Source organism: Thunnus thynnus, chromosome 15 (genome assembly GCF_963924715.1).
Source record: "Thunnus thynnus chromosome 15, fThuThy2.1, whole genome shotgun sequence".
In the NCBI taxonomy this organism is placed as follows: Eukaryota; Metazoa; Chordata; class Actinopteri; order Scombriformes; family Scombridae; genus Thunnus; species Thunnus thynnus.
The window spans coordinates 8,436,199-8,461,286 of NC_089531.1; the positions used below are offsets into that span (position 1 = coordinate 8,436,199).

Below are 25,088 nucleotides of genomic sequence, written 5' to 3' on the forward strand. Positions count from 1 at the left end.
GGTAAACCAGACATATTTTAGCTTTCAGTCTGGGGCACAAATACGTGTGGCCATTACAAAGTATTTTAAACTACCTTCACCTCAAACAGCATCAGTATTAATAATGTATTAAACTTATTTTATATACCACTCAGCCTGATTTTCTGCAAAATGAGTTCTTTTACTTTAACACTGTAAGCAAATTTGTTTGGTAATACGTATATACTTTTACTTAAGTAGGATTTTAAATGCAGGACTTTTACTTATAATTAAGTATTTTTTACATTGTGGTACTGGTACTTTTATTTAAGGGTCTGAGTGCTTCTTCTACCACTGGAAATGAAAACGAAGAGACTGGGACCGCTGGCAGTGAGGAAGTGTCGTCCGTCTGGGCGTCAGGGGGTCATTTCTAGATGGTAACACTAGTTTTGAGAAACTCTCGCGAGATTTGTACGTGTTTAACACACACCACGTTTCAAGTGATCATTTTAGCCCAAACCGTGATCTTTCCCAAATCGTAATCAAGTTGTTTTTGTACCTAAACATAACCAGACATTAACCACAGCGCTGTCACATCATAAAGCATCATTATTTTTAACAGTGATTTGCAACGTTTTTGAAAAGCAAAGACTCGCGAGAGTTTCGCAAATCTAGGGTTACCATCTAGACTAGCCCGTTGCAGAGAGGAGTTTTCCAGCCTGCAGAGGTTGGAGGGTGGAGCAGTGAAGCTTGGCAGGGAACCAGGGGTTGACTCAGCGCCCAGGGTGACAAACACACAGAGGAACTTGACCAGTTTTACCAGGGTGTAGAGGAAAGTGGCTTTAGCTGTGGCACTGGCTGGACCAAACACACTCAGCCAAGCTACATAACTGTCATGGTCACCATTTAACTCAGCATGTCACAGCATTTGATTTAAAACGTTAGATAAGACTTTCACTAAACATGCTAATGTCATACAAGCAACAATAAGACTGAAAGTCTACAGCCACGCTAGCAGCTTTGTGAGGCTGTAGACAATGGTGCTTTGAGCTAAATGCTAAGGTCAGCACGCTAACATGCTCACAATGACAATACTAGCATGTTGATGTTGGCAGGTGTAATGTTCAACATGTTTCCCATCTTAGTTTAGCTTGTTAGCATGTTAATGTTTGCTAATTAAACACAAAGTACAGCTGAGTGAGGTGAATGTCATTAATTGTGCAGGATTATACTCAGGATTGGGTAAATTAAGATTTGGACCTGATGATGGTGATAGATAAAAAAGTTGAGGAATCACCTCAGTGACAATTCATCCTGAGGGGGACATGAATGTGTGTACCAAAATCCATGGCAATAAATCCAATAATTCTTGAGATATTTCAGTAAAAGTACTCATTTTGTCCCTCTGACTGATATATTATTATACATGACATAATTCGATTATTAATACTGAAGCATCAGTGTGTAAGCAGAATGTTAGTGTTGTAGCTGCTGGAGGTGGAGTTAGTTTTAAATACTTTATATACAGTTAGTTTGTTTAGTCCAGTGGTTCCCAACCTTAACAATGTGTTGTATTTTAAACGCTTGTTATATTATCCATTTTGTCAAATCTTCATCTGAAAAGTAACTAAAGCTGTTAAATAAATGTAGTGGAGTAGAAAGTACAATATTTCCCTCTGAAATGTAGTGGAGTGGAAGTATAAAGTAGCATCAAATGGACTTTAGAATTCATCCTTTGGGAACCACGAATGTCAGAATATCATGTCAGTCCATCCAATAGTTGTTGAGATATTTCAGTCTGGACTGAAATATCATGCTGTGACACTAGCATGATTAAAAACACACACATGTACACTGAGTCTGTGTACGTGTGTGTGCCAACACAGTGCTACAAATTCAGCCTGTAATGATCTGACGACTGATCGGAGCGAAGTACGACAGCTGTGCTCTTATTTCAGGCTCTGACTAGAACAGGAGGGCAGGAAAGAGAGAGGGAGGCACTGCCTGTGTGTCTCAGTGTGTTTCTGTGTGAAAGGAGAATGTGATTCAACAAGCAGACTGGCAGTCAGTCGGTGGACGTCAGTGATGAGTCATGGGGTGTGAGTGGTCGTTATGGCAACAGAGGAGATCTGAACATTTCAACTATTGACTGAGAAAAATGTTTATAAGAATAGATAGATAGATAGATAGATAGATAGATAGTCGGGGGACAAAATCCACAAGCGTACTTCTGTGCAAAAATGTATTTAAAGGTTTATTTGAAGCTAATATGAAGCTTCAGTCATCCAAATTAGTCAAATCAAGTAGATATCTTTCAACGTTATAGCCTTTTTAGTGCCAAATTACCTCTTTTTGTTAGGCTTTGTTCCTTCCACTGCAGCTGAACAGGAAAAAGCTGAGACTGAAAGAGGTAATTTGATGCTAAAAAGACTGTAACTGTGGAAGATAGCCACTTTATTTGACTAAGCACATTTGGAGGAGATGTTCTAATGGTCAGTATGAACAGGAGGAATGATTACAGCAAGCAATACCTGTTTTAATGTTCATATGGGCGCCTGACTGTTGTTTTAAGACAGTCTTGACTCGTCCTTTAAGGTAAAAAGGTTGGGAAGCACAGGTCTGAAGTATCAGACTAAAAGTATGTGTCCACATACAGTATAGATAGATATATACATTTAAAAAGAAACATAGATTCCAGTTGAAACCTTATTCTGTAGCATCAACATATTCCTGCTGCATCAGAGTAATTTTTCTTTGCCAGTTTTAAGGAACACGACTTGGTGTCTGTGTGGGTTTAGAGAGAAAAAGAGAAAAAAAGGCCAACATTCAGAAAATAATCCCACGGTTTTGGCATTCATGTGCAAACAGTTAGAGTTTAAGGTAACTCAATCTGAATTGCAATGTCAGCAGCACATTTTATGCAAATGCAATCAGAGCCAGGGAGAACAGTTAATGCAAATAGAGCACATTTGCAACACATAGCAAGTCCCATATCTCCAGTTGGCTGCAGCCCCCCACACACACATAGCCCCCCGCACCTCCAACACTCCCAGTTCACACTTGCAAACAAAGTCCTTTTGGTGTGGCTGAGCATTTGTTTCACACCCTGTGTTGAGATGTGTTTATCACATGCATATTACAGCCTCCAAGTTTTGGCCTCTACTTTTGGAGCTGCAGGATATTTCATTCGCCCACCCCGGCTCTGATTGCGCCTCCAGCCAGCCCAGGAGGGGGATGTGTTTTTGAATCGCCTCCTCCGAGGTTTCTTCCATTTTAAAGAGTTTTTCTTTGTCCCAAAAGCCTAGACTGCTGCCATAACATAGCTGCTGTGGATCTGTTAATCCCACACACACACACACACACACACACACACACACATTATTAGTGTTGAAACTGAAAGTCCATTTTAAATTAGTAAAAAATCAATTAATCTTTATTTTTAGATAAACACACATCCTACTTCAGAAAACTGTTGTCATTAATGAGTCAGTATCATATGTTAAAGGCTCAGTGTCCTCAATGTCAGCATTATTAAAACTTACACTGCTCTTGTGTCACTTCTCCTTCACCTAAGTAAAGGTTTGTGGTAATTGTAAAGCAAAAACTCAGGGGAAATTAAGGTTAAAGACAAAAGATCCCCCTCAAATGTGTTTACAATGTAAGTGATGGTGGCTAAAACCCACAGTGTGTCCACACAGTCATTTTGTGCAAAAATGCATTTAAAAGTTGACCTGAAGCTTATATGAAGCTGCAGCAGTCTGAGTTAGTGAGATCAAGTGGATATCTGCCACATTTACAGTCTTTCTAGCACCAAATTCCCTCTTTGTGTTTCCTCGGACAGTGTTTCCCTGTTGAGCTGTGGTGGAAGTATAGTAATAAAAAGACAGACTTTGGCACTAAAAAGACTGTAATATTGAAAGATATCTACTTGATTTGACCCATTTGGATGACTGAAGCTTCATATTAGATAAACATTTAAATACATTTTTGCACAGGAAGAGGACTGTGGATTTTCTAATGGTCAGTATGAACAGGAGGAATGATTACAGCAAGAAAAACATGTTTCAGTGTTCATTTGGACACATGACACACTGAAAATCTGTCATTTTATATTTAAATATAGATCAAATGTAATAATCAAATATAATAACTGTTTTTATGAACAAAACTAAGACCCTCTATTTTTATTGTTGTCTTTCTGCTTCGATAATTTATTCTTCAGATATGGTCTGTTGTTTAGCGAGCATTCACACTATATGTGTAAAATCAGTATAACACATATAATCCCACCAGTTCATAAAAACGAAGCTAACTGTAAATTAAGAAACTAACCGAAGCTAAACTAACAGTAAGTTAACCGTTAGCTAACTTGTGAAGTCATTCAGTTTGACCGTAAATACGCTAATAAAGCCGCCCATAACCACCAACCAGTCTTTATAATGACGACTCATTTTTTATTAATTATTAACACATTATTTTATTATAGTCACCAAAGTAACCATTAAAAAGGATGTGTGAATAACGTGACGAGGGGGACGACAAAACGCGTTACACCACACCGGCTTCGTCATCGTGAACATCCGGGTCATTCATCAAAAATCTGATGCAAGTTCCAACAGCATCCTGGTAACCAGAAAACACCCAGTCAGCAAACTGTACCACCCACTGCAGTGTTAAAATGTTAAAATATACATTTACTCAGAGGACAGATGTCACTAATATAAATTATAATGAAAGAAAAAGTAATTAAACACAAACAATGTCAAATTTTTCATCAGTGTAATATGATTTACTTCACTAATCGCTGTTTAATCTGAAATATTATTGAGATAAATTAATATTATCTGATACATTTTTACACAAAGCCATTTAGACAAGACATTTTAATAGGTCTAATAGGTAAGTGTAGCCTAAATAATGGCTTCTCTGAAAATATAACTCGAAAAGACTAACATATTGTTTATGTCAGCAGTATAAAACACTGTATGATCATCAGTGACTGGAGGTTAAAAACTAAAACCAATCTGTTGTCATGCAACGCTGCAGTTGCGCTAGTTGAGATGTTTTATTTGAAATATTTGTTATTTAATTCTCTTTTTATGTTCTTCGCTCCTCTCACTGCCAATATTGATTTCCGTGCGCCATCTAGTGGGTGGAAAGTGGCATTTTAGTGGAATTACGCAGTCTTTGACACCCATTTGTCTATTTGTGAGGCATTTATTGCTCATTGTGAAAATTCAGTTGCAGTGGTGCTAAACACCACAAGTAGCTTGTGAGAACATCCCAACAACCAGAAGAGTCAAGAAAAACAGAGAAACAAATGTGTGTGTTTACCCAGAAATATTTACAACCTCTGCAGACAGTCAAAAAATATAAATGTAGCTCTTTTGTGTCTCAGCTTCACTGATCTCCTGATTACTTTTGTGCATTTTTAGTCATGATATGACAAAGGAGTCGGCAACGCTGGGATAAAGACATCATACACAGACAACTGAAGGAAGCAGAAACACAGACTTTTCCTCAACATGATTGTTTTTGTATTAGAGTGTTGTTCAAAAAAGTTTTTTGCCTGTCTCTCTTAGTTGTTCAGAGTATCATCCATGTACATGATTATCGCTGACTGTAAGATTACATCATTATATGACAACACAGTCAGGAAGTATATATATACACAAACAGACATATATATTGACTAAACCTGTAAAAATGTGAGTCCACTTACAAATCATTGATTTCAGTTATGCTCAGTAAAACAAACATTCTTTTTTACATATATAACATAACATAAAACATATTTAACATATTTGCACAACATCACCCATTTTCAAAAGCACAGAGAAGGTAAATAAATTATTGCATCTATTTCAGAACATCATATCTTTACAATCACATTGCACTTTGAGATGTACGTATGAGTTGACAAATAAAGACGAGATTTTTTAAAACGTCCTGCATCCCATAAAAACGACCGTTGTCGTCAGGCAGCATCTTGATGGGTGAACTTGTAAAAACAATTGAAAACAGTGCAAATCCACAAATTTCTTAGAAACTAAAAACTAAAAGTCCTCTAAGTTGTAGTTCATGGCACTAAAAAACTGTTAAAATCCTGGCAGCTGAAGGTGCTTTGGTTTTCTAGATATAGTGAAAACACCTTATATGAGCTTTCTAACGGATAATTAGATAAAAGCATTCACTAAAAAAAAAACTTATGTTGCACAAATTGTTGGCACTCTTATCCAATGTAAGGCTTTTGGTGTATTTTTTGTATGTAGAAAGTGCTTGTTTTGGTCTGTCGAAGTGGTCAGAAAACAGCTACAGCTGTAAACAAATCAGCTAAAAGGCTTGTGGTTAATAACGCTTTGAAATGCTTTTCTGTAAAGTGTACAAGTTAGCTCATAAAATATTCGGTCCCATCTCGTTCACAGTTTGAAAAAGGCTCTAAAACGTATGAAAAAGATCACATATATTGATGTGAACTAACCTGAGATATTGTATAGTCCATTAATTATTTATGCAAAGAGTTGTACCTTAAACTGTACTTCTGTAACAACAGTAAACAAAACAAAAGATAAAAGCAATCACAATTTCCTAATTGATAAAGGCAGTGAGTGTCCAGCAGATGTTGAATCATGCTGTTGTAACATTTTTTACAGTGTAAAATAGTCAAAAACCCTAAAAATGAACCTGAAATGTAATTTTGATGTAGAAAAGTGTTTTTTGCTGGAAATACTGTGAAAATTAGGGAATAAAACGTTCAAAAACCAGAGAAAAAATATAAAAATTATTGATAAAAACTCTGTAGAAATTCACTTGTTTAAACTATCCTGGTCCACTGATATGAATGTTGTTCTCTTTTGTTTGGAGACTCTCACTCTCTTCATGTTTAAGTGTTTAAGTAACTACATATATTCTTATAATTTATACATCAGTTTACAAAAGCAGACTTCTAAAATCTCTTTGTCTGTGTTCGGTTTAACTCGGGGGTAAATTGTATCCAGCTGTTCATCCGTATTTCAAAGCCGTTGGATGTATTTGTAGTTTATGTCGAGATGGACCTGCTCCTCTGCTTCTCTGCCTCTGTTCTCTCTTCTTCTGTGACGGCCCACGGTTGGATCTTTCCGCTGCCAAATATCGTGTAGACAAGCGCACCGGTGATGTTGATCCCAGCAGCGACCCAGAACACCTTCCTCCAGCCCGCCAGGGTGTGCTGACAACCACAGAAGAAGAAGAAAATCAGATCAGATACAGGGGAGCTCAGCTGTGAAGAAGTACCAACATATTCAACATAATTTTTTTCTTAATTCATAATGTTCTTCTTAATAATTCTTGAGGTCTAATTTTTCATTGTATTTTCATTCATATAGTACTTTGTTTTTATGGGATTATTCATTATTCTTCTGCTCATTTTGTGTTTCTTATTGTCATTTATGTTCTTTGTATTTTGCTAAATCTTGTTGCTTTTAGTAATTCAGTATTTATTTCCTTTATTTTTGTTGTTTTACTTCTGTTATCTGGATTTTATGCTGTTGTATGTTTGAGCAAATAAACAAAATCTAAATCTGTCTTTTTATTTAGTGCGTTAGGATTCAGGAGACTTAACTCAAAAGTGTATTCATACAAGGAACATAGAGTCCAAAATTATGTACATATTTGCATAAATTCTCATAAGAAACATAGACTAGATGTATCAACATCTCTGTCGAGGGTTTTTACAGCATCAAAATAAAGCCAATACCCAACTATCTCTTATACTCTCTGCCACTTAAATATAAAACTAATAAATATGAGAGAGAGAGAAACATTTATATCGTGACTTCTTTCTTTCTGTCTTTCTCCTGGTATATTTTCTTGCAGTTGTTTAGTATTCTATGTTTGTTATTAGCAATAAGACAATCTGTTTATTTTATTCTTGACACACACAGTTATTGGTTATTCTGTTTCCCTCATTTTCCTCTGTATGTTTGTGATAATGTAGACAGTATATGTACTGCTTCTTTGATGATTTTTTAACAATTTTTTGATGTTTTTTTCCTTTTTTGCCCTTTTGTTTTTTTTAAAATCTCACCTGAACAATCCTTTTTACTCCTTCAATGTATTATGGGCTTTTTGTGTCTTGTTATTAGCAAATTAACCAAATACTTGATTTCTAAGTTTTTAACAGCACTCTGCAGTCAGCAGATATGTTAAGTGTGTCTATGTATCTAGATTGATGGGAGCCTTAAAGTAGCATCTTAATGAACGCTGAGTGTATAATAGAAGTGAGAAAATGTTTTTCTTCTACAGATTCAGGAGTAAAATCTAAGATTAAACGTCCTTCATTCTACCTTTAATATTAAAACAATAGTTTTATCACTATGTGGGTGTAAAGGCTTTTCCACCAAAAACAGGAATAAAACTCCAGGAGGAAGATAACTGTCTTTCGTTCTTGATATTATTATTATAATATTGTCTAAATATGATTAGAGCTCTTCTCAGGACTCTGTGGTTTGAACAAACTGGGTTTTATCAACAAACACTATATAAGCTGCTTTGGTCGAGTGGTTCAGGCGTCGGACTTGAAATCCAATAAAGTCTCCCGACGCAGGTTTGAACCCTGCTTGCAGTGGAAACGATAAGCTTATTGGCGCAAAATTTTTAAAAACTCTGACAGCTCTTTTCATTCACTTAAAATGTATTTTTACTTACTAAATTAAATTTTATTGTCAAATTTTATTTATATATTTATGATCACCTGTTTTTTGTAGAACTTGTATTTTCTCTTACCTTCTATTTTTTTATTGAAATGCATCACAACACCAAAGTAAACTCCTTGTGTGTGCAAACCTACTTGTCTGTACAGTTTTGTGACATCATGTAATTAACAGCATGACATCACGCTGCTTCAACTTGACTGGGGATCATATCAGTTTGAGTGAAAAGAGCATCATTAAAACTGTCAGAGTGCATAAAAACTCAAAATAAGCACTGTGTGTGTGAGCTTCTGTTATCCAAAGCCTCACATAGTGCTGATGTAGTGTTGTTACTTCTACCAGCAGTCAAACCTATTTGATAACGATCGATTTTACAGACTAAACTCTGCACTTTGTTTTTAGAGACTTACATCTTCAGTAAAGTATCCTGTAACGATCGGAGCCACGACTCCAGGAATGGTCCCGAATGTGTTGGTGATTCCCAGAAGAAATCCTGCATATCTGCAGGGGAGGAAACATATTAATCAGTTTTTCTCCAAAACACACAGAGACGGTGAAATGAAGGGAAAAGTGAGTGACTTTACATTATTTACTGGCCTCAAATGTTCATAACTTTGCATGAAATTATACGTTAATTTAGTTTATCACACAGACACATACAACAGTAGATATTAATCTGTGGATAACACTTCACTTTACATACATCTGAGTATTAATTAGAGATACAGCAGTTCTGATAATCTCTGTACATTCAAGTCATTTATCAAGAAAAATGAAAAACATTCTCTGGTTTTAGCCAGTGTGAAAATTTACGCCTGTCTGTTGGACAAAAAAAGCTACTTGAAGATGTCACTTTGGGCTTCTAGGAAACTGTATTTCACCGTTTACCACATTTCTGCATTTTGTAGACTAAACATTTTCATTTGACGAGGATAATAATGATCATTTGCAGCCCTAGTCTGGACAAATAACTACATTTCTGAGGAGAGGAAAGTGTGTGTGGATGTTAAAACCCACCGAGGAGCGATGTCTATCTGGTTGATGAAGACTCCGGAGGCGCTGGTCCCTCCGATGGTCGTGGAGAGCGTGAGGAAGGTGACGGCCAGGATGTGGCTGCAGCCGGCGTAGCTCACAGCGATGAGGAAACCAGCAGAAGGCAACGAACCTGCAGAAAGAGAAAGATGAGGAAGGAAACACCAGCATACCTACAGAAAAACTAAAATATGCTTTTGTTGGTGATTATTGGTTCATCCTGTGCCATGATGAATTTAATTATTTTGTTCTTTACAGCAAATAAAACATAACAATTGTCTATTCACTCTGTTCACTAAGTGTATATCTGGATATTTGTGTCATGATTTCAATACAACAGACCAGACGAGGGCAGCATTACTCCATTCAAGGCCTGAGCCAAGTCTTGCAGTTTAGTCAAACTTCTCTTCTCTTCTGGCAGAATAAATTCTTAAATTTCGTACTAACCTGTAAGAAGTATTTCAGTCTAATTTGCATGTACAACCTTTATGTGCATACCCAGTAATAAGCCAACAGATAAATGTAATGAAGCAAGAAGCTATTTCTACACGGTTCATCAGATGTGTATTCATATGCTCTCTCATTAAAGGACACGTTCACAGCTTTTCAAGTCTGTTTTAAAACAACAGTCAACCCAAATGAATACTGAAACATGTTTTTCTTGATGTAATCATTCCTCCTGTTCATACTGACCGTTAGAAGATCCCTTCATAATGCACTTACAATGTAGGTGATGTGTAAAAATGTATTTAAAAGTTTATCTGAAGCTAATGTGAAGCCTCAGTCGTCCAAATGAGTCAAATCAAGTAGATATCTTTCAACACTACAGTCTTTTTAGTGCCAAAGTCCCTCTTTTTGTTACTATACTTCCACCGCAGCTCAACAGGGAAACACAAAGAGGGAATTTGATGCTAAAAAGACTGTAAATATGGCAGATATCCACTTAATGTGACTAACTCATATCAACTTTTAAATGTATCTTTGGCCCCTGTCACTTACATTAAAAGCACATTTGAAGTGGGTCTTTTAACAGCCAGTATGAACAGGAGGAACGATTACAGCGAGGAAAACCTGTTTCAGTGTTCATATGGACACCTGACTGCTGTTTTAAGACAGACTTGAAAAACTGTGAACCTCTTCTTTATCATCACTTTAACCTTATAGCCATTATTTCATTTAAAATCCAATGTGCTGGAGTACAGAGCCAAAACAAAAACGTCCACATCCTTACAGACTGTTTATAATTATAATGAAGTCAAGTGTTCAAACAAACCTTAACTTTCTCATAACCTTTATCCTCTGATCCTGTGACACAAAGTTGTCCACAAGAGCCGCTAAACACACGTCTACATGACACACACACGTAAAGAGGATCTGAGAGGAGAAGTTTTCTTGCCTGTGAGTGTGAAGATCTTGCGCACGTTGGTGACGCTGAACACTTTCTTCTCAATGAGGCTGTCAGCTACGACGCCTGACAACGTGGAGAACAACCAGGCCCCCAGGTAGGGCAGAGAGGACAGGAAACCGTTCTGGAGAGAGACAGAAAGACGTCGTATATTCAGGAGAGGATGAATGTTGATGATAAGTTGTTTGTCCTTGTCTGGTTTTAAGTGACAGATTAGTTAGAAAATTATAATCTTATGATCTAGAGCTGCAACAATTAGTCAATTATTCAACTGAAAAACTGACTAATCGTCAATAGAAAATGAATCTGCAACTATTAATATCTTTAGATTTTGGACTGTTGGTCAAACAAACAAGCAAGTTGAAGACGTCATTGTGGGCTTGGAGAATTACATTGTATTCACAATTTTTAACATTTTATAGATTAAACAATTAACCCATTAATAGATAAAATAATCAGCAGATAAATCTATAATGAAAATAAAATAATTGTTAGTTGCAGCCAATAATTCTTGAGTTTAATTACTTAAAAGATGCTTTACGCTGGGCTGAGTGATAGAAAACAACACCTAGCATTATCTAAAAACATAAAGACTGTCTCTGTGACTGACTTATAATAGTTGCTTGCTGTTTTTATTAGACTCCATATAGATTCATGAATATAAAAACTTAAACAAAATGCCTCTAAATCTGCTGCTGTGCATCTCTGATCTTTAAATGATCTCCATCCATCAGTTTCACAGGGAAACTAGATGAAAATATTCCTTTTGATAACAGTTTTATTCATGTTTTGATTTTCCTGCCTGACACACTTGGACTGTAACTAATGATTATTTTCCTTCATTTGTCGATTAATCTGTGGATTATTTTTCAGATTAATTATTTAGCCTATAAAATATCAGATTATAATGGAAAACTTCCATCATAATGTGCCAGGCCCCAACACAACAATGCAACAGAAACCAAAGACCCAAAAGTATCTAACTTACAGTAATATATAACACACTAAAGCAGTAAATCGTCACATTTGAAAAGCTTGAATGAGCTAATATTTTGATTTTTTTTCTTGATAAATGATTTAAACGATTACTCAGTTATTAAAACTGATGATTAATTTTCTGTCTATCGGGTAATCGATTAATTATTTCAGCACTACGTGAAATAATACCTGAACTCTTAAATCAAAGAGAATAGTGAAGCTAAAGGTTTAGTATGAAATATTGGAGCAAACAATCCTCTGGTGAAACAGGTCTTTAAACAAACAAACCCACCTACAAACATCTGATGTATTTCTTTAACGCGCGCTGATATTATCGCTAACACAACTCCGTTTTTTGAACATGAAACACAGGAGCAACTTAACCCAAACCTCACCGATTTGAGGTCAAAGTGCAGGACGTTGTCCATGTAGGTGGGCAGGGAGGTGAGCAGCGTGTAGTAGGACCAGTTTGAACACATCTGGGTGATGATGATCGCCCACAGAGGGACCGACAGCAGCATGGGCAGCAAGGGCAGGGACCAGCCATGACCTGTACCCTGGAGATTCAGTTCACATTAGATCACCAAAATATTTACTACACATTCACATATAAGACAAAACAGTTCACAGATCTATACGAGGAAAATGTGGAAAAGTAATCCTCATTTAGAGATAAGAATATGAAACAACTGTCTTCAAGGAGAAGACATTAGGCTCTTCGCATATAAAAACAACAATTCAACAACAAACGGTCAGCGGTAAAAGAGAACCCAAGGGGGAAAAAGCGAGAACGGTAAGGGAAATGAAAACAGGAAGTCTGAGAAGGAACTGCAGACTAATATTCACCACAGACAGAAAAAACCCCTCCAAGAAGGAGAAGAGGCACGAGGAACAGCTCAGTTTTAAAGATAAATGACTTTTCGTTACATCGAAACCCCCTCGTGTTTCAGGTTTTCTGGTATACAGCAAAATGTCCAGCTGTTGTATGTTGTTAACAAAACTTATGAGGGTCAAAGGGGCTTAAAAAAAAATCTATCATCACATAAATCACCTTCCTGGCAGCTTCAAAACCATTTGGAAATACAATTAACCCACATAAACTGGCTTTATGTGGTAATATTTTTAATATTCTTAACAGCAACATTTCAGACTCAATCCTGCGTCATGGAGACTGAATGATGTCGTGGCCTAACGGAGAAGGGCTGAAATAAAAACCACAGAGCTCCACTTCCACTATTTCGGAGTGTGGCTTCGGTTTACCAAAACTAATCACACCGAGTGAACAGCAGCAGCAGTTCATGTCTGCTTTGTGTTAGGAAGCAGACAGTAAACAAAGGGAAGGTCATTAATTAGCATTTATCCACTTTTTAATTAGCGATATTTTAATAGCAGGTCCCAGTAGCGTGATTTACAACCAATCCGTTTTACATTTATGAAGATGAATTATATTGTGGTTGTGGTTGAAAGTGCATTAGTAAGGGATGCTTTAATGGCCACTATGAACAAGAGGAAGTAAAAGCTGTTTTCAGTGTTCTCATGAGGACCTGACTATTGGAAAAAAGAACCTTTCCTGTAACAGATGTTGTATATACTGCTGCATATATCTCACATTTTGTGACCTTTCACTATATTTTCTATAGTTTAACTGGTTAAAAAAGTTGTAGATAACTGAACAACTTCATGCAGTAGTGAATAATGACAATAAGAGTTGTTGATAAGATATAAAACCCTTTTTTTCCTTAATAAACCTCATTGGATAAAACTACATGAAACATAACATTTCTCCATCCTATGCATGTTAAAAATATTACTACCTGAAGTCAGTTTATGTGGATTAATTGTATTTCCAAATGTTTCTGAAGCTGCCAGGAAGGTGATTTATGTGATGACAGATTTTTTTAGCCCCTTTGACCCTCATAAGGTTTGTTACCAACATACAACAGCTGTATATTTTGCTGCACATCAGAAAACCTGAAACATGAGGGGGTTCAGATGTACCGTAAAGGCTCTTGTTTGTCATTTATCTTTAATACTGAGCTGTTCCTCACTGGCCATTAAAACATCTCCTCCTAATGCATTTTCAATGTAGGTTTCTGATAATGAAGTTCTTTTAGAACAAAATTCCCTCTTTGTGTCCCCTGGACAGCGTTTTCCTGTCGATAGTAACTAATGTTACTATCAAAAAACAACAAATAAACCTCTTACTTTACTAAAGGATTATGAAGAGGATCTTGTAATGGTCTGTATGAGCAGGATGAATGTTTCAATGTTTAAAGACAGACTTGAGAACTACTGAGACATCTCGTTTACTGTTTCGTGCGTACCTGAGGTCCGATGGAGTTGATGATGTAATCTCTCTCCTCTTTGCTGATTCGCCGATGGGTGCGAGGGTCATCCGCCACAAAAAGAAACCAAAAGATGCCCCAGAGGCAACCGGCGCCCCCTGAAGGAGAAACGGAGAGAGAGAGAGAAGTTTTTATTGTACATGGTGGTGAATGATTAAAGGAATTGTGCAAGAATTCAGTGCTGACGATGAATGATTTATGTCACAACAAAAGCAAACTGCTCTTAATGTATCAAGCAAAGAGGAGTCTAATCTGAGGAGAAATAATATTGTTATTGATATAACAAAGAGAAATATTGCTATAATATTACATGCAAAAATAACATTTTACAGTTAAACTGACTTGACTGACAAAAGAAGTTTTTAAATTTAATTCTTTTGCACATAAAATGTAAATATCAGATAGGATTAATTCATAAATAAACTTTATAAATTTAATAAACTTCCTAATGTGCTCCTTCCCTTCACTGTGGAAGCTTCTAACTTACAGTAAATCTGAGAAACTGATAAATAAGCTTCTTCTAAACTCTTTCCCTCCCTCACCACAGAGGTAGAAGACAGAGGGCCAGCCCAGGGTCTGGCAGATGTAGCCGGTGAGCGGAAGAGCCAGAAAGGCGCCAAAGTTGGCCCCGGATCCCGACAGGGTCATCAGGCGAGATCGCTCCATCGGAGGAGCCCACCGAGCCCACATCGCCATCATGGCCGGGAACGTCACGCCCTGCGGAAACATGGACAGTCAGTCAGAGACGGAGCGGAGACACAATCATCAGAATCAAATTTGTTATGATAAGATTTATTTATTTATGGATTACAGACACAAAAAACATAAGAAAACACAAGACATTCAACATGAAACTAACAATAAAATCCAAAAAACACATCACCACAGTTTAAATAAAAAATAACAACACATCTTATTATATATTAAGTACAACGAGGACAATTTGATAACTAAAGTATAAATGTAATTGAAGACTTCATTATAAATCTGTGACGATATTCCACAAATAAAACCTAATCTGACTTCTAAAAGCTCCTTTAATTTTTAACAGCTGGATGTTTAGCTAAAAGGCTTTTCCATAACATGGCAGCCGGAACTTCTGGCTACAATATTTACTCAAAGATGACATGAATCCCCTCTGGCTCTGGTATTATAGTTAACCTGAGTATGGACCACTGTCATCTGTGAATACAAGTATTGAAGATCACATCCACTGATAATCTTCTGTTGTTCTACTCTGAGCTGCACTGACAGCTTCTGTTTTCATCACAACCAATGAGGGGAGTTTGCGTGGATTCATTTAATAAATACGGAATATTATTATTTTGCATCACATGCCGTTTCTTCCTCAATTTTCCTGTCGAATCAAGCAGAACAGGCCTGATCAAAATAATACCGCATCAATGATGATACGACAAGTTTCTTAACAGGAAAGCCAAAAAAAGCCTCATTGTGAGAAACAGGATCTTAAGTTTGCTGACACACTTAACAGCAACATGCAGGACGGAGACTCATCCAACACTATTCCTACATGTTTTTGTTCAAAAAAATGAGGATTTGTAGCAGTTAAAGATTTCCAGTATTTCTATTTATGCTACTCAAACAACGTTCACTATACAGTCCACTAAACGTTCAAATGAAACACAGAATTTTAATTCTTTAATCCATTAAGTGATAATTAATTTAATAGAAACATTACTCAACAATTACATAAATAAAATGTAAAAGTGATCAAATTAGCCAAGTTTGCAGACTGTTTTTATATATCTGTGGTCAGTCAGTAGCTTCCATCATGTTTGACTAAAAGCCAATATCTGCTAGATTTATCAGACACTGTATCGGTCTATTTACTGCTGTTAAATAAACTCCTTTATAAATTAGAGCTATAAACACATAAACCAAAATGTAGATACAAGATCGCACTTTGCATTTCCTGCAGCATCTTGACCCACAAATGCCTCCTCATCCCGTCGAGCCCGGCACACTCTTACCTCCCCGAGACCCTCCAACACTCGCAGTGCAAACAGCCAGTACGACCCCATCTGTGCAGCCAGAGGGGTGAGCAGGGTGAGGACAGCCGTGCCCAGCACTCCCAATCCCAGGAAGATACTCCCTCCGTAGTGACCGGACAGGTAACCCCCCGGGATCTGAGTGCACAGGTAGCCAAAGAAGAACGCTCCCAGCAGCCAGCCCTGAGTCTCCGAGTTCCACGGGTACTGGGGGACCTGGAGCAAGAGGACGGAGAGTATTTATAGTCACAGTTATTCAAAAAGTAAAGAAAAGGCAGCCTAGTCAGGTTAGTCACCACCATTTGGGCGGTGTTTTCACCACCTGGTTAAGTTTCTGCAGGTTCACCAAGTTAAGTTTAAGATTTTTTAAGACCTTTTTTGAAGGACCGGTGTGCAGGATTTAGTGGCATCTACAGTGAGGTTGCAGACCCCAACCCCCCCCCCTCAAAACGTTTAGGAGAACCTACGGTGGCCGCAAAACCACAAAAAACATGAAAGGCCCTCTCTAGAGCCAGTGTGTGGTTTGTCTATTCTGGGCTACTGTAGAAACATGGTGGTCCAACATGGCAACCTCCCTCTGTAGATATAAAGGGCTCATTTTAAGGTAACAAAAACACAATGACTCTTATTTTCAGGTGATTAAACACTAATTAAAACATACTTATGAATATTTTATTCTAAATCTGCCACGTCTGTTCCGCTAGATGCCACTAAATTCTACAAACTGCACCTTTAATACTACATAGAATCATACAGAACAAAGTATGAAAGTATGATGGAAAGCCAGTAGGGACAATATGGCAGAGAATTATTTATTATTATATATTATATAATTTGTTCAGTTAAGTTTTCGCTAAAATCAACACACGCCCGTAACAGCCTACTTGTCTGACATACTCGCAGTGTGTTAATCAGTTCGGCCCCTCAGGTCCGCCGGTACGAGTCTTTTAGTTGTTCCAAAGTGCAGGACGAAGACTTTTGGTGAGGCAGCCTTTAGTTTTTATGGTCTGAACCACTGTAACGGGAACTGAGAACAGCTGTGAGAACAAGTGTTGATATCTTTAAACTTTTACAACCTACCTCTTTATCCTGGCTTTTGCATTAGTCGGCTTATCAGTCATCTGTAAAGCACTTTGAACCGCACTAACCTGTACAGAAGGTGCTGTACAAATAAAGTTTGATTGATTGATTGATTGATGGGTGGATGAGCTTCCTCGCTACTGTAGCTAACAGTAGCAACAGTGTTTACTGACTGAACCGACTGTTGCAACAATCCCACCTTTATTTAACAGGCGTAGACGTCACTGCCTACATAACTGAAGACTTTTTATACCTTCTAACACCTTTTTTGGAGGAATCTTTTAAAGTTTTTTCAAGACATACAGACGTTTTTCAGTAGAGATGATGTATTAGTGTGTCTGAAATCACTATATAATAGACACTCAGTCATTGAGACATTTATTAATCATCATCATTTTGCATCATCGCTGACAGCGGCAGACTCAAATGCAATGGAAACTACTTTTTTTTGTTCTATTGTGCATTTTTAAGGGCATTACATCATGGATATGTTTTCACACTCACATTTGGACACTTGAATGAAAAGGCGGACAGTTAATTTAGTGCATTAAATAATAAGTAGGGAGTGACTTGTCTTTATTATAAATGTGTAAACAGGGACAAAGCAGATGGAAATGAGGTCTGTTTTAGTTAATTGGTGGAAAGAAATCCACAAATAATAAAAAAGCAACTTTTATTAATACTTTCTCGTCTACCTGAGGTGAATATACATAGTGTAACTGAGTGCTACGCAGTCAGATATAGTTATTTTAAAAGATCTTATAATTAAAGCTGACTGACAACATGTCGTCTGATGTCTGCCTGCTGTTAGTCTTTTAAAAAGTGTTTTGTTCCAAACTATACACATGTTGTAATCTGAATGAAATAAAATTACTAAATTAATTAAAGGAAACCTGTTTTTAAAAAATAAGTGTTACCGAGTCCGGCTGAGGGAAAGGGTCACTGCTGTTTTCCGTCCCAGGCGGCAGCGGACAAGCGTGGACCGTGGAGTGGTTCTGTCCTGGTGTGGAGTCGGTGGTATTCACCATGGCTACCATGGCAACGCTGAGGTTGACACGGAGACCGTAGACCACAGAGAAGCCGAAGAACATCAGGACGGCCAGATTGAGGCGAGCCGAGCAGCACTGGGGAGGAACTGTTCACATACCGCACAATGATGTCAACGATAGTACATAAAAATAATAATAATAGTAAATTTTGGCTTCATACGTATTGCTTTTTACTTTTTAATGACATTCACTCTCATTCCCTTACTCTAAATATTCAGCTGTGTTTCTATAACTCCATCAGAAACTTTCACCTGGTGAATGACAGCATGCTAATAAAAAGAAACAGACAATACCTTCCGATAGTTGACTAAAATTATTTTCTCTCAACATATCTACAGAAACATATTGTTTTAAATCTTCTCAATCTCGGTATTCTGTCATTTTTGACCAAACAGATGACAGAAAATGCTATTAATTATAATTAAAGAGTATGATTTATAGATAGAAAATAAGCATTTTGTGTTTTTAAGCCTATTCCTGGTAAAATTTGACATGCAGATTCACTTTACTACTAATGTAAAAGCCGACTTTAGGCTATCAGAAAACATAAATAACGTATATTTACACATTTCATAGTATTATCATCAGGAGTGAAAGAAGAAGTTTCCTCTCTTGTGCTTTGACTTTTGACAGTAGGGTATGATTTGTGGTTTAGTTTGTATAATGCTGCTTTAAAAACAAGATAAATCTGGAAACAGAGAAAACTTTAGATTATGGGTCCTCATTGTTTTCTATGTTAAACTGCAGCTTAAGAGCCAATTCTGCCTCAGTCATCATCTTTGTCTTTAGTTCAGCAGCACATGATTTCACTGCACCGTCAGTTTAACTGCAGCAATCTGATAGTCAGTTGCCTCATAAAGAGATGACATAACCTGTCATCTCTAACTAGTGAAATGCTGATGTGTTTACAACTTCCACAACTATAAAATATTTGCTGCTTAACATCTGACACAGATCGATAACAGAACTACAGACATAGCAGAGTAAATAACACAACGTTGCACAGCAGTCGAATCTGAATCCCTCACAGATGCACATTACACTGTTTTGATTGTGTTAATGTCAATAAATACATCCAACCAAATATAGACGTACATCAAAACTGCAGCTTCATGAGGAAAAAATAAAGCAAATAGCAGGAATAACTATGATAGAAAAAGATGAATTTGTAGTGTTTATATTAGAGCAAATAAATTGGATAACCTTTCCAGCAACAAATAAAAACACACCTGCATCATTCTCGATGAGGGGTTCACTGTCTCCGCTCTCGTCTGAAGGGGCTGCGTTGATGGAGTAGCCTTTTGGTCGCGGCATGGCGGGCGGTCGGCTCACCCAGGAGGTTTCGGTGTCTTAGAATGATATCACTGAGCCATGGTGTTCCGGGAGATCTGCCGGACAGACGAGAGATAGTGATCAGTCAGACAATACAAACACAAGGAGGAGGAGGAGGAGGAGGAGGAGGTGAGACAGACACATGACAGACATGTAAACATCAGAAGATAAGTCAAGTGACACATCTGCAGGTTTTGATTAATCATTAAAACCGTGATAGCCAGCAGATTTTCACACAAACATGTGAAAAAACCACAGTGAGGTCGGACGCTGGCAGCTTAATAATAACATTTACTGGTTCCTGCTTCTCATTTGAGAGGATTTGCTCCTTTTCTTTATTTTATGTGTCAGTAAACTGAGTAGTATTGTGTTTTGGACTGTTGGCTGGACAATACAAGACATATGTTTTGGACATTTTTCAATATTTTCTGACATTTTAAAGACCAAACAATTACTCAATAATGAAAATAATCATTAGTTGCAGCCCTATGTAATACAAAAACACACACACACACATAATGGATCTTCCTAATTTCACAAAATGTTGGACAAGTTTGACGAAAAACTGCACTTACAAGAGTTACTGATGTTGAGAGAGGCTTCACTGAAGAGCCTGGAAGAGGGATGATGAAGATGATGGTGACACTCAGTACTGGTGTCCTTTAATAGTCCTTACTGAACTGGAACCTGGAAACAAGATTAATTCTGAGCTCACTAAAGTGGTTTTAAAAAGGTTTTCATTCACCTGCAGCCCAACTTAAAAAGTTATTCTCTCCATCAGCTTCTTAACGTCAACTCAAGTCAAGAAGCAAGAAATCTTGGAGTGACTTGATTTTTATTTCAAGGCTCAGGTGCGAAGTGTCACATAAAAGCATTTTATCAGTTGAAGAACGATTCGAGTGTGAGACTGATTAAGGCTTTTATAACTAGCAGGCTACAAGATCATTAATCATTAATTTTTATCAATCCAGAATTCTGCTGCACGAGTGCTGACAAAGACAAAAAGGAGAGCAGACATTACGCCTGTTTTAAAGTCTTTACACTGGTTACCTGTTAGTTTTCATATTGATTTTAATTCTTTTATTAGTTTATAATATATAAATCTCAGAAATGCTTCTGATTTATAAACCAGGAAAGTCCCTAAGACGCTCCAGTTCTTCTCTTTTAGCTGCAACACAAAGCAGAACAAAAACCTTCGATGCTGCTTTCAGTTCAGTTCAGTTCAGTTCAGTTCAGTTCAGTTCAGTTCAGCTCAGTTCAGTTCACTTCAGTTCAGTTCACTGCTCGAACAGCTTCCACAGGATCTGAAAGGTCGAAGGGTGCGAATATATGATATTTTACAATCTGTTTAAACATAAACTAAAAACCCATCTGTTGAGTCTGGCTTTTCTGTAGTGTTTTATAGTTTTATGGTCTTTTTTTTATTCTATTGTATTATATAAAAATTTTAAAGAAAATCAGAATTAACAGAAAAGAAATGGTCTTGGTTGCAGACAGTGATAATTTTGTTAATATCCCCATTAATGTTATTCACTGATACACAGTGGAAACAGTTTGTCAGGCTGAGTCATTGTTTTGAGTTTCATTTCTCACACTTGTTTCACTTTGTTGAGCAGCAAAGTGGCCGAATAACTGAAAGCTGTTGCTGCCAGAGTTAACACTTCATAAATCTAAACAAGTTATTGAAGAACTGAGACGAAATATACCTGTTTATAGCTCCATGATGGTGCATTTTTGGTCACGTTGGGTTTCATAACACCGAGAGGTCGAGAATCCCTCATGACGGCGGTGATTTACAGTGTTATCACAGTACATAAGGACAAGAATGTTACAAAGATCCCATGAAGCAGCTGGTCTGAGGTCATCACATCAATAACCAGATAAACAGTTGGTGAATTACCCTTAAATGATCACTGCAGTCTGACAGATTTGGCTGAAGCATCCATGTAATCTTCTGTCTGGTCAATCTAAGTACGTTTCACGTATCAGGTCAATACACATTTTGTCTTAAATGTGTCAGACGTCCAAAAACTTTGATCCCAGATGCACAGACGTGTGTTTGACTGAAAGCAATAACACTTACTACAACTGTGTAACCTCTTTGTACCCAAATGAGCCTGTCAGCACATACAGAGAAATACTGGAATTACTGTATTTGAACTAATATCAAGAAGTGTAAAACAAGAGAAAGAAACAAACTAAATCTAATGACGGCTTAGTCTGAGTGAGTATAAAATGTGATATCTAGTGTTCAATAACCGTTTGTTTGTTTGTTTTAACTTGTCTGTCTGGCTTCCTGCACAGATAGGTGTCGGATAGTGTCAAGTGAGTCGTTTATCACTGAAAGACACCCTAGATAAGCTTTTGTTTGCTTTCTAAATACTCTGTGACACAACAGACTGCAGAGCATGATACAGATACTTATATACACAATTAACACGGTCATTTATGCAGATTCCAATGTATTTTTCATTTCATTGCAATGTAACCACATGATTTTACTTGTAAGATATTTGGTGGAGATGCAGAAGTCTGCAAAACACTTTCATTTATACTAAAAATTACACTGTTTTTAAAAAATCTGCATTCAGGGAAGGAGATGAACACAAAATAACTCAGCTTAGATGTAGAAATCAAGTCTGCAGCCGGACTTCTAGATCCAGAATTGGGGGGACACGCCGACTATTTAGACTTGATTTCAAGATCTTACTTTTTTTAGTACATCTGGGCCTCGTCCCTGAATGTATTTCTGACCTTTTACCTTGTCATGACACGAGGGTGAAATGTAAAGGACATGTATGAAGTTCCCGGGGACGATACTGAAGAATACCGGAGATCCTACTGTGGTGTGACTGCCTACCGAAATTACATCAACCAAATCAATACCCTCTTTTAACTCTCTTTTTCAAGACACACTTTGATAGACTTTTTACACATTTTGTTTTACATGTTTTCCTTTAATGCACAGTATTTTTTGTTTTACATTTCTTCTGTATCATTATTTTACTATTATCATCTGTAATTGTCCTTTTGTAAGGTCCTTTACAAATAAAAGTTATTATTATGACATGTAGACTTTATTTAGTCATTTTTTGTTATTTTTTTTAGAGGTTGGTCCTTGTAAGTTTCCCTGTTAAATACATTTACATATAATTTAGCTGCCATAATGTCAGTGTGATAGATCATCCTACGAGTCGTGACACCAATAAGATATTTTAAAGCAATTATTGACAGATATTAATAAGCTGACCAACATATTGTGCATCCCTAATATATTATGCTATGTGTATCCTGCCAGACCATTTGACAGCTTTGGAGACAAAAATATACTATTTGCCATGAGCCATGTGACCCGTGTCTGCACTGAGTGTGTCTGTGCAAATATGTAAGTGTGAGTCTATCATGAGATCCTCAGTAAAACAGCTAAATTCACTTCTCATTTCTGGAACAATTAAGGTATTATAATCCTCTGCCAGGAAATTACTCATCTGCACTTCATAGTTTGGGGTGAACTGGGTTAAAAAAAGGTCTGTTAGTAGGTGAAAGTTTGTATGTTTTCACCATTTGTAGAAGCAGAAGAAAATTAATGCATTCTTTCTTATGAAACCTTTTTATTTAATATGTAATGTACTGTGAATGAATCTCATTATCAGTAGTGACATTTAGGCTGAGACACACTTCCATATCACTTAATTTACTTGTCAATTAACTGGTTAATGAAAAATGCCAATCACAAGTTACCACTGTCCCAAAGTGAAGCTCTACAATTGGTTATTTTGTCAATTTTAGAGCTGCAACACTGAATCGATTAGTTACCAACTATTAAGTTAATCACCAACTATTTTGATGACTGATTAATCGTTTTGAGTCATTATTTAAGAAAAAATGTCAAAATTCTCTGTTTCAAGCTTCTTAAATGTGAATATTTTCTGGTTTCTTTAGTCCTCTATGACAATAGACTGAATATATTTGGGTTGTGGACAGTTATCATCACTTTTCACCATTTTCTGACATTTTATTTACCAAACAATTAATCGCTTAGTTGAGGAAATAATCGACGGATTAATCAATAATGATAATAATCATTAGCAATTTAAATGATGACATGAAACAGAGACAAATAAGCAACTCTTCATGCTCCAGGATCTGTAAAGGGCAGATATTTGGTAATTTTAACTAAATGATTAAAATCATTGACTAACTATTAAATGTTGAGCTGATTCATTTTCTGTCAACCATCTGACTGGTTTACTGCATCCTTTAAGTACTTAAAAGACAAGACAAAATGCAAAAAATATGACTAAAAGATGCAAAGGTTATGTAAATAAGCAACTCATAAAATGTATTTTGACTCTATTATAGATAAAAAGTCTCTTTCATAATTCCTAAAGGACTCCTTCACGATTAAAACATATCCTGTGAGACTTTTTAACGGTTAAACACCAACAACAGTAACCTACTTCCTCTAAAATATCATTTCTAATATATACTGTGAATGTTCAATTGCCAGTTAGCTAACGTTAATTATGTGCCGAATAACAGACATATAGATAACTTATAGTTTTATAGCAAAAAGAAATAAGATCACACAGGACTTTAAATTAAACAGAACTAGCTACAATAGCTAGTTACACATTAACTTAGTTCACTAGCTAGCTATAACTGCTGTATTATTGTTTCATGGACATTTAAAGACAGCTTACCTTGAAAAGATACGTAGTAAAAGCAGTTTTATCCGTTGTAGTAAATGTTAAGGCAAATAAAGCATATAGCTCGGAGGACTATGTCACAACCATAGACTGTATAAAAATAGGTCACAACTCGTAGGATTGTGTCATGTCACTGCCGGCAAAATAACATATAAGCTGCGTGTTGCTGTTTTCCTCTCCTAGAGTCAAAAGCAGTCATATGAGCGAGGCGTTTTTGAGTGAAACGCCGATCTAAAAACACTCTGGGGCGGCTGCACTATGTTTGAGATCAACCAGTGAAGCCAGCGCTCATGTTTTATAGATCTGCACTAAGGGTGTACCGTTTTCGCATGTGACCAACGGCTGGCCCGCCCTGTTCTCCTCTGCTAGTTTTGCCGTTGGCGATATTATTTTTCCTAGGATGGCGAAGTTATGACCCGCCCTTCTCTACCTCTGATTGGCTTATCCTGATGTGCTTACCCTAATTCTGGACCTCATGCCTACCTAACCAATCCAATCAAC

The 25,088-nt window shown here is 36.9% G+C and overlaps 1 protein-coding gene across 1 annotated transcript; it reads right to left on the reverse strand.

Annotated features, from left to right (window-relative positions):
- Positions 1-5,155: 5,155 nt before the first annotated feature.
- On the reverse strand, positions 5,156-24,883 carry si:ch1073-513e17.1 (sialin). The gene is made up of 12 exons (XM_067612266.1): positions 24,582-24,883; positions 20,454-20,565; positions 19,776-19,934; positions 18,415-18,632; positions 16,400-16,633; positions 14,951-15,125; positions 14,388-14,506; positions 12,459-12,620; positions 11,077-11,209; positions 9,666-9,813; positions 9,059-9,149; positions 5,156-7,165 (listed from the first exon to the last, which is right to left on the reverse strand). The coding sequence occupies exons 3-12, from the start codon at positions 19,858-19,860 to the stop codon at positions 6,998-7,000; spliced, it is 1,533 nt and encodes a 510-aa protein (XP_067468367.1). The 5' UTR covers positions 19,861-19,934; positions 20,454-20,565; positions 24,582-24,883; the 3' UTR covers positions 5,156-6,997.
- Positions 24,884-25,088: the final 205 nt, after the last annotated feature.